We start from the raw sequence: 11,203 nt of genomic DNA, 5'->3' as shown, positions 1-11,203 counted from the left end.
TCTGTTTGCTTGTGTGGGCCACTGCGGTGGATAATTGATAGCGAGTATTACCCCAATGATTTGCTATACACATGGGAACGCATGCTACTGCACCCTAATTTACAGTGACCTACTTCTAGTTTTTCAACAAATTTAAAGCTCACAGTACCAGATGAGCTTTCCGTATATACTGGATGAATACTGAATGTCAGTTTAAGTGCCATGTGTCCACCTGTCAGGCCATGTGCCAAAATGGATAGTACAATTGCCCCCAGAAGTACTGCTCAGGTGAGCCAAAGTGCCTGTGTAAATATTTTATATAAAACATTTTTATCAGCTTACAAGTTATGATCCATTGCTTAATGAGAATACCTAACACTGTCAAATTATTCTGATATGTTGATGCTATAAAAACACCAATCCAATTATAATAAAAGCCTATAATAACAGTTATAACAACGTATTTGAAATGTAAGAACATTTTGCTGCTCATGCTTCTGTGGTTTTATAAGCCAACCTTTTACTTAATGCAATTTACTCATGGTATCTAAATACTTTTTCCCTCACAGATGGTAGGGTGTTATATGAAACTAAAACTTCCGAGGACAGCTGACCCTAACATTTATTTGTCATCAGGCCCACTATCAGGCTCGGTCTATATTGTATTGTTGGAATCTACTGCTCCTGTATGGCCTCCCTGACCCGCCACCAGTGAAGCTTTTACATGCTACAGTTCACTAAACTGCTGTAACAGTGCAGCCCACACACATATAGAGACAACATACACACACGGACACACCAACAGACGTCACGGCTGCTGCTCGCGCTCCGCCGTGGTGACGTCAGCGGGAGCACGTGGCTTTGTTATTGCAGGAAGTGAAGATGGCGGATCAGCCGCTGCTCTCCGAGTCTGCGCTCGGGTGGTCTATTTTCACCTGTATACTGCTGGTAAGCGACTTTTGAAGTTGTCTAGTCCGTTTCACCAAGTGTGTATTGTTACACGAGTATTTTGAGGTGTTCCAGCAGGTGCGTGGTAAAGGTATTACGTGTATCAACGTCAATACAGGGCTCTGGGTTGGTTTCAGCTAACATTAGCCATGACACAGTTTCAGGCTGGTGGCCAGTGTAGTTTATTATACGTTTACATACCAGACTATTAGAAGCAGGGGAGAGTGAAACACCACTAAGGCGAGAATAGGAGGCCGGGTATTTTTACTCTTTTATACAGAAAATGAACATGTTTCTCGGTAACAGCGTCCAACTGTGCTGTGTCGTAGTTAGGTTTCTCCCACAAGGTTTTAAAATGCGCTTTACAAAAGTTACGGTCTGCCGTATAACAACGTTAGTGCCGCTGAAAACCAGCAAATTCCACCACAGACGCTGCAAACACGCATACATGTCACCTTTCCTTTCCTGCGAGTCATTATTTTTGACTTCACTGGTAACGTGACTTGAACTGAACGGCGTGAATTTGCTCAGCCAGGTAATCTGCTGCCCAGTTTAGCACTCATTATCTCTAGCTGTCACTCAAGAGTCACGTGGCTAAATCAGAAGCAGAATAGAAGAATGCTATTAAATTGCTCTGCTTCCCTAACCCACCACACTAGCAGCCCCTTCTATTTGAACAAACATTTCAAATGCATCCTATTTAGATGCAAAGCCCCTGTCATTACCCAGCAAAACAGGCAGCCGGAGGCTTAAGGCTGCAGGCCTTTAATTGATCCTGTCTGCCTTGATCTAAAGGGACTAGTTTTAGCAGTGTCCTCACTACTTACCGGTTGTGTGCCTTGAATACATCCTTGTCATTTTGGAGACCCTTATTTGCTTCCTTGTCTCATGACTTTCCTGCCAGTTGCTCTCGTTAAGCGGCAACACAATGCATCAGCAAATTCATGAATTAATTCAAAGTTGAAAACCGTTTGAGTCATTATTTTTGGCAATCAGCAACTGTTGAATAGACTAGAAGCACAGCAACAGCGATTCATTTAAACTACACAAATTCTCTCAATGTATTAATTCCTTCAAATTATTTTATTTACCAAATCTTTCTGCGATTACGTAGACAAAAATGAAATTGTACCGTTTAAAGCTTTAGTTAAAGAACAGATGGGTTTCCGACCTAATGGGTCCAAGTCATCAAAAACTGATAAAAAGTGCACGTACATGTACACCGTACACTCTGACTGCTTGTGTCTGATCAGGGAGAATATTACATCAGGTTGTAAATGACAGGATGGATAAGCAGTAAACAGACTTCCTGTTGATTTCATTTTTTGCTTCCTGGTCCGTGACCTTTCATTGGAAAAAAAATTGAAATTGACAAATTGAAGCTTATGTGAAGAAAACCTGACATCACAAACAGGAAAACAAATCTACGAATATTTATTGTGCATATTCTATGAAAGTGATGCTGATAGTGTATCAAGTATTGTACATTGCTGTGGTCCTAGTGGAGTTAGTAATCATTAGTCTTTATCAAAAAGGGGCCGTGCACAAGAACAAATAATCTCAAAATGAGAACATTTTTGATACCAGATTTAGCTCTTATCAATTTCCATCTGAAGTGCCTGGGCGGGTACACACACACACGACAATCACCAGACTGCGGCACAGTGTCGGAGCGGGTCATCCTTCAATCAGCTGTTCGGCGGTTCGATTCCCCGGCTCCGCTAGTCCATGTCGATGTGTCCTTGGGCAAGACACTTAACCCCAAAAACTGCTACCAGCTGACTACGAGGGGGTAGATAGTCCTGATGGTCAGGTGGTACCGTGCACGGTAGCCCCTCCCTTCAGTGGGTGAATGGGTGAACGACATGTAGTGTAAAAGCGCTTTACAAGTCCAAGTCCATTTACCATTGACTTGTACGTGAAGTCACTGGAAGGAGAAAAGTGACTCAAGTAAATATTCAATTGTTATTGTTCCCCATAATCGTTGTTTTAACTTGTTTTTTCTCTGTTCAGGTCATCCTGGCTTTCTGTTGGGTCTACATTCGGAAATTTCAAAGTCGGCAGGAGAGTGAGGTTGTTTCAACTATCACAGCAATATGTGCACTGGCCATTGCTTTGATAACTTCAGCACTTCTGCCGGTGGATATATTCCTCGTCTCCTTCATGAAGTATCCCAACGGTACCTATAAGGCGAGTATCTGTTATGCTAACAGCGCCAGTAAAAATCAATTTGAGGAATGGAGTTGTCCTGAGGCAGCTTTTAACTTTGCCGTGTAATTTTCATAGAATTAGACAACGTGGATGTTGTTTTAGTCCAATCTAAAAGCTGAATGCGTTTTCTGGGCTCATACATTTATTTGTTTTGCAAAGTCATTGCATTTGCTTCTATCTATTTGAAGATTTAGCAGAGTGTGTAATAGCATCTTAATTTGGACAGCAGGTAATTTCCTTGTTTCTGTGGGTTGTGAGCTGCTCTGTTTTTTTTGTACCACTTAGTCATGGCCAAGATAGGCTGCACATGTTAACTCATCCCTTATTCATTAATCAAACATGATATTTTGATGATCTCTTGGTGATTATACTTTGTAATAAAAAAAAATTACAAACAAGCAAAGAGGCATGAAAGCAAGTGGTGGCTTTTCTGATGAAATTTAGCCAAGTGTGAAGAGAAAATGAAGAATAATAACACTTTTGTGACAGGAAAAGATAATTTGAGCATGTCTCATTGCGGTGAGAATCATGTTCCTGCAGAAACGGACACATACATTTTATTTTAGGCTGTTACTCTTTAAATAATTACATTGTTTTGAATCTTTTTGCGTTTTCTGGAGAATTTGTTCTGAGAGTAAAATGCAGGAAATGCAAACAATGTCGGACGTTTTCCTACACCTGTGCTATGCATGAATAAAAATAGATAAATACACGTACCCCCCACTGCGTGTGTTAATTATCACACTATATGTTATACTTGTTAATGTTTTTTGGAATGATCTTTAATCTAATTGATGCCTGTTCTTATTTATTTGTATACTTGTCATTCCTTTTGCTGTTGAGCTTAATTTGAATTCTTCACCATGGACTTTTCCTTTGCTGACATCCAGGAATGGGCAGCAAACAATGAGACAAGAGGACAGATTGAAGACACTGTGCTGTATGGATATTACAGTAAGTGCATTTTTTAATACCTGTCTATGTGGGGGCACCTTAAAAAAATAAAATGTATATTTGTTTGCAAAATAATAGCTGGAGGATTATTTACTGTGGAATTTAGAAGAAATGTATCTGCTTCTCTGAATTAGCTCTTCTGTTTGAATATTTTCTCTGAAATTGGCTGTTTTGCGATGAATGATTATAAGTGTGCTGCTTCATTCTCCTATGATATCAACCTTGGAAACAATACGCAGAAACTTCTTGGGTATTGACGAATATTATTTTTAGTGTTTATTCGAGGGCAAACTATAACCTACACTCAGTGGTGGGCCGTCAGGGCCAGCTAAGCCTTCTCTGCTGGCCTAAACAGAATCAAAAAGTTATAGCTATTTTATAATTTTTCACAAATACACTACATGTATTATTTTTTTTCCCATTAGCTTATTTTCTCATTGCACAGCTCCTGTCTTCCTCTGTTGCTCTGCTTCCAGCACAGCTTGTTTTAAGGAGAGCTTTTATCCAATCAGATTCAGCCCCTATGTCTCTATGTAAGGAGAGAGGCCCGAGGTCCTCTAGGTAGACTTTGCAGTTTAAGTGAATGGGGACGATGTTGTTGATTGTCATAGTCTTCAACCAATCAGATCTTTAGTTTGACATGTTCATGTTCATGGCTTATTCTTTGACGTGCTGATGCTACCCAGGTAGCCTGCTAAGTACGTCAGCATTAACATGCGCTGTGATTGGTCAGTGGGCGAGCACATGACTAATGTGAAACTTAAGGAAGCTGGCAGAAGTTAGTTGGAGTAAGAATTCAAATTGAAAGACATGGAAGAAATAACATTTTTAGGGTTTTGCTTGATGTCGATTATTTTTAATTTTTTTTTCCTAGCTTTGTTTTTTAACACTCAATGGCTGACTCAGCCAGGAAAAGGATTTGTATGAACAGTGTTCCTGGCTGACAGCGTCCCACATTTTATGGCTGGGAATGTGTTTCGTTTTAACTGAGTATCTTGGTGTTTGGAGCTATGCTATGCTAACCTGAGGACGCCATAGCACAGTGAACACAACAAACCGGCCGAACGCAAGTTAGCTTAGCCTCCCTGAACACGTGCGGGCCTCAGCTGTTTTTTGTTATTGTTCCGGGTTCAAAAGATCACACATCCCGTTGTCTGTTATGTGAGCGCAGTCCACCGAAAACATTATATTTCCCACAATTTAAGCTTCTGCATTTTCCAAATGCACTAGTATTATTCAAACGTATTGTTCGGTTCGTAAGCCTCGTACCAAACGGTTTAATACAAATACGTGTATTATTACACCAATAGAAACAAATAACCGTAGCTCAGTAGGACAGCACAGAAGGCCCAGGTATAAAATGCACAGCCTGCCACTGCCTACACTGAAATAGATCAGGAATACTACTGGACTGACGTCTGCTGTGTAGAGAAGAGAAGCAAGTAAGCAGCAGTCAATAGTGTTTTTCAAAAAGTGTGAATCACAGTAACCACCAGAGGTCCTTGAGCATGCAGTCATAGATGAGCACACGAATTATTAGGCTGATGGGTCCAGGGGTATGCGAGGTTAGTCACGCACGCACACACACACACGACCAAACATAACCTCCTGCAAGTCGAGATAATGAACTACAATGGGTCGTACCTTTTGAAACAATAGAAAGCCCTTTTCACCGGGTAATGGTAATGGAAGGACCGAGCAGCTTGTTTTCCATGATCATGCAACGTGTCACAGATATCAAACATTTACTGCGTTTCCTGGCAAAATGCCCATTACGACCATTGAAATGTGTGGAATGTGTCAAATAGCAGGCAACTAAAGCTATCAATAATAAATTCCATTTCCTGTTGCATATTAAGTATGCTGAAAGTGTTTTCATTGGAGGTGACAGTAGATGGAGCGCACATACAGTATTCCCATCTCTATACTACCGGGGAACACGAGGTGAATGGTTTTCATGACCTTCATATGAAGACATTTTAGTATCATTGATACTTTGGCCACTGTGTCTTAATGATGGCCAATATCATAGTCACTCGCATCATTACACCATTTGCAGTTTATGTTTTGCATTTCTTGTACACAGCCAAAGTCTTCCTCCTCCATGTGAAGGTGGAACAGGATAGAAAAATCCTGTGCTCACAGATCAAGTTCATGTTTACAATTAATTTTTTTCTTCTATAACCTGTAGTAAGAAAAAAACTCCTTAAAGGCCACACACACACACCCATGGGCTATCCACACAGGTGTTTTTTTTATTTATAGTGATTGACATTTGTCTGGTGCTACTCCTGGTTTCACGTTACACCTTTTATCATTTTTATTGCTTCATGAAATGTGGCCGCCTCATGTAATTGAAAGCATAGCTCAGCCCAACTTCAGCCTGAGCAGAAGTCCAATTAACCAGAATAAGTGAAAACACCTGTTGACGGACCCTTCTCAGAGCAGACATGTTGGCTTATGTAGCAGCAAAAGTGGAATTGATGACTGTAAAAGACGACTGCATTAGATTCACGTCAGGTACTTCCGGTGTCGAGTACTTCCAGTAATGTGTACGCAGGCTCACTGTCGGGGCTTACTGAGCCATCGCTAAAGAAATGAGTTTCACCTGTGTTTCTGCTGCAGTTTGAATGTATAGAAGTTAACCTTTTGATATCGCCTTCTACAGGCAAGTAAGGAAATAGCTACTGCAATGTTGACACTTGCCACCTACAGGTATCGAGTGTGACTGCTCCTTTTCGGTAGTTTTAACAGTTTACCCTTTTATTACACTTAACAGGCCATACCTGTTTAAATATGGGTTAGGTAAAAAAGAAAATTAGGGATGCACCGATCCAACTTAAGTCCTGATACCGATACCTTGGCTTTGGGTATCAGTCGAGTTCCAATCCGATATCAGTGTTTGATTACTAAGCTGTATGCGGAAGAGACTGGGATCATTCTTTTGTGTGTAAGGCAACATCGGGCTTGAATTAAACTTTGCTTTCCTAACTTCGTAAAACAAAATGTATCAAATAAATGCATAGATATACATTTATTCAGTTATTATTTATCAAAATAATGGTATCCATCGATCCAGCTGTTTGAGTATCGGACCGGTATCCGCTATTGGTATTGGATATCTCTGAAAAACATGAAAGTTTGCCTTTATTTTCTCTTTCAGGGATTCAGACTCGGGGTTTGTTTACAACCGTTGCGACGATCATTTCAAGGCTCATGTTCCTCGCCTTATTCAACTTGGTGAAACAAAACGATAGCAAACAGTGCACAGAACCAAGTTATCTCGATTTCTATTTTTTTTTTTTTTTTTTTTTTTTCTTTCTTCTACAGAAGGCTAGCCACAGTGTTGCTTTCCAAGAACAACTCTTTACTGGCACTGGCAATTTGTTTTTGGCTTGAGGCAAGCTGTGTCGTATCATTTTGTAGGTTTGTCAAGCGTTCCGTCGGGCATCTTTGGATCGTCCTGCACGACTCTCTAGCTACGAGCCGGTCCCGTCCCCATGGATCACTCCATAATTCCAGTATTTGAGTGTGGTTGCAAATCATGGGGACAGTATCTCGGCCGTTTGGCTGATAAATTCCTAACCGAGAGCTATTAGTTCTACCGGAATTTCTTTATGATTGTCATATTAAAGGAAAGCATGAGTTTGTTGTCTTTGTCGGTGGCAAATTCAGTCATGCCAAAGACACTAAATCACACGTTTTCTAACAGATGCTGCCTTAAAGTGCCTGTCAGCAACACTGTTATGTACCGTCTGTTCAGAAATGCCAAATGCAAGGAAGACGAGCTGTCTCCCTGCCCAGACAGCCCAATCAAAGAAACCACTTCCCCTTGTATAGTGACATCAGAAAATTGGCTTTCACAGACCATGAACACTTCACCTGAATCCAGCATTCACAAATATGATTTCCTACTCAAGATTAATGCTCTGTGTGACCATCCATAGTTTGGATTAGACATCCCCTTTTAACGGAAACTTCTATAGCGACTTCCTAAATTAATAATCCTGTTGGCTTAGTCTTGGATGCGGGGCTGTTTCCCGCCAGTAGTTTAATTGATTTAATGGCCAAATTGCCTGGAAACCATGTTCGTGGTGCAACAGTTCAAGCTCAAGCAATGTTTCACACATGAATGGAAAAGGTTACGTAGTTGGTTTAGTAAAGTAGAACATTTGAGGGTGAATCTTAAGTCACAATCTCTAGAATTGTTTATAGAGTGGTTGCTGAAGTTGCTGTGCGTCATGCCAAGTCCTTATTCCACATACATGCTTTGATTCTCTATTGTGTGTTAAGTAGGCTTCATATTACGCACATAGTTTGTTAATACCATTATATACATTTTCTTATCCAGTTTCAAAAAAATCTTCCAAGAGTATGCATTGGAGGAGCTAGCAGAGGGATAAGAGAGAGGCTTGAAAGAGTTAGCTACCTGCCTCTAGCATGTATCTGTGTGATCACAGCTCTGGGAGTGTGTGTGCTGCAGAATCATCCGCCTGCCAATTTGTTGCGGTCCTGCAACCTTTGGCTGTCGATAAGGAGGGTTGAGTGCTTATAAAACTGCCTAAAATACAAAAAATCTGATATCGTGCTTAGTTCCTCAAAGCATATATTGGGAATACAGTTATAGCTTAGGGATGCCAACTATATATTATAATATCATAATTGAGTGAAATTGTTACTGATTTAAATACATACTTTACATACTAAGTAAAATGGTGCACATTCATGAAGATGACATTTTGAGAGGCCTATAAGTCTTTGCTGAAGAAGATATTCTTCCTTTCAGTCTCTTTAAGTATCCTGTTGTTCATGTAGAACCAGGGACTCTCTCCTCTCTGAGGGGCATTGCTTTTTTATTTGCCAGTAGGTGGAGACCAAGCTCCATGTGTGTCTCATTCCAAGTCTAACCTTTAAAGTTGGATTTTCTTTAAGGCCACATTTGACAGCGCTGTCACTGAATAACTGCAGGTTTGACATAGAGATCTCCTATTTCCTCCACTTAGACACGCTTTCCTTAAAGGTGACTGACTTGCATTCAGTGTTGATCACAGTTAATAAGTACAGTGATTTTAAGATTTCTCTGCATTATTTAGTTCATTTGTGGAATCATTTGATGGCCTTATATAGCTGTCATTTGGTGAATTTCTGTCAGTAGTCAAATATGTACATTTGAATGTTTACCATTATAGTGGAGGTAATGATAATATGGCACAATTCCATTTTAATGGACTGTTACTTTTGTACCCGATTTGTATTCATATTTAGAATCCACACAATTATACATAATGTGTAGAAGTGGATGATATTGTGGTATTTTTAGGTTATTTTGCACCCTTTTGTTTATTATTAAACTGCATGTGTGTTTATTTTTGAAGCGCTATCAATTTCTGTGAAATCTCACAGTTGCTCAGACTCCTTTTATTGTGAAGGCTACGCTACATGTTACCAGTAACATCAGAAGTAGGTCAAGTAAATGCATTTCAGCTGTGTTACATCTCTCACAGATACAGGCATGCATGTGTGAGCGCATGGGGATAGTAAGTTGCATCAGAATGCATTTTGAGAGTACCTGTGATGAAGAGATAACGGCTGTATCACAACGCAACTGCAATGCCAAACAGGAAGTGAAAATTGTATGTGTAAGTGAAATGTTACTTTGTGACTGTAGAGAATAAACCCAGCGGTTGTTGATCCATTTTACACAGTGTAGTATCAGATACACTCTACCTTCGACTTCACAGAGGATGTACATGTTTGTAACTGAAACACCCACTTCCTTTTAGAGCCCAAATAGCTTTTTGTGATCTTTGATGAACCCTAAGTTTGAAAGCCCAGCCTTTCAATTCCAGCCTCTGTCCATTTATACATTTCCTTGAACTGCTTAGTACTTCAAAGCAGTGATGCATAAGGTATTTTTGCAACATGGCAAAATACCCCTGGGACCTTTAAATAAGTCATTGGCGCTCTCTCTCTCTCTCTCTCTCTCTCTCTCTCTCTCTCTCTCTCTCTCTCTCTCTCTCTCTCTCTCTCTCTCTCTCTCTCTCTCTCTCTCTCTCTCTGCCTTTTTAATGCCATTTGTAGGGGAGAAGTTAGAGAGGATGCAATCCTCTTGTAAATATTCTGCAAGTACTTTGTTTTCCTCTGCGATTCTTGTCCACCCAGCCTACATGCGCTGACTGAATCTTAGAGGAGAGTGGTAGTCTGGTGCTTCTTGTAAGAGCATTCTGAAGACGTTGACAAGTTTTATTTTGAAGGGCAGTTCGATAAGAACATAGTCCAGCGTGCATAAGAAACAAAAGACACTTTTCTTGCCACTTTGTGCAAAAAACCATAACACGGATAGCTCTTCACTTCAAAGACGTCGTCTGGGAAGTGCTCTGTCAGCACTTTAGCCGTAGTTTGTTCCATTAGCACAGTTAGCTGTGAGCCGCCGTCTCAGCCGTTGCCATGTTGAGAGCTGTTGAGAGGCAATAGAAATCTCGTATATAGCACCTTTTAAACATGTCTTTGTCATTTCTGTAAGGTAATTACTTGTTAGTCATCGGCTTACAAATACGCCAATACCAATATATGTAGTAAGCTAATATTGGCCGATAATGTTTGCCGTTGTGATGTACTGGTCAGGCTCTAATGTTCAATATTATACCAGTGTGTCTGCCCACTTTGTCATCGCTTTAATCCAGCCTAATACCTGTTAATCAATTAATTTAATACTTTGGTGCTAAAACATTATCAAGCCTTCACCAAAGCTTTGTTGAGTGAGTGAACACCTCTCTAAATCTGTTTTAACAAAGTAACTCATTGATGGACGTTTCTGGCAACTGATCTTTGAAAGGAAACTCCAATGAAGAGGAGATCAATCTCTCAGGCTCCGAAGTTAATATCATTAAAAGCAACTCTGGTACAATTCATCATAAACGTCCCCAGTACTGCACAAGGACCCAATAAGAAGACAAGGTTGATGAAAACTCAATCTGAATGCAGCCAGTTTTCTTTTCTTATATGTATTCATTTTACCATTTCATGTTTTACTGTTTTACTACTCATCAACATGTAAACGCGTCGATTTGACTGGACAAAATACAGTTAAAAATACATTTGCTCACTTTAG

At 40.2% G+C, this 11,203-nt stretch overlaps 1 protein-coding gene across 1 annotated transcript in view; it reads left to right on the top strand.

Annotated features, from left to right (window-relative positions):
- The first annotated feature begins 830 nt into the window (after window positions 1–830).
- Window positions 831–11,203, top strand: part of lmbrd1 (LMBR1 domain containing 1) — a 53,994-nt gene continuing 43,621 nt past the window's right edge. The window contains exons 1-3 of the mRNA XM_031874534.1: window positions 831–927; window positions 2,941–3,117; window positions 4,029–4,092. Coding sequence (XP_031730394.1) covers window positions 862–927; window positions 2,941–3,117; window positions 4,029–4,092 — 307 coding nt within the window. The 5' untranslated portion in view covers window positions 831–861. The remainder of the gene's footprint in view (window positions 928–2,940; window positions 3,118–4,028; window positions 4,093–11,203) is intronic.

The sequence above is a fragment of the Anarrhichthys ocellatus genome, unplaced genomic scaffold (genome assembly GCF_004355925.1).
Source record: "Anarrhichthys ocellatus isolate YVR2014 unplaced genomic scaffold, GSC_Weel_1.0 scaffold3, whole genome shotgun sequence".
Lineage (NCBI taxonomy): Eukaryota > Metazoa > Chordata > Actinopteri > Perciformes > Anarhichadidae > Anarrhichthys > Anarrhichthys ocellatus.
Note: the sequence above shows the minus strand (reverse complement) of the source record. Positions and strands in the feature narration are given on the sequence as shown.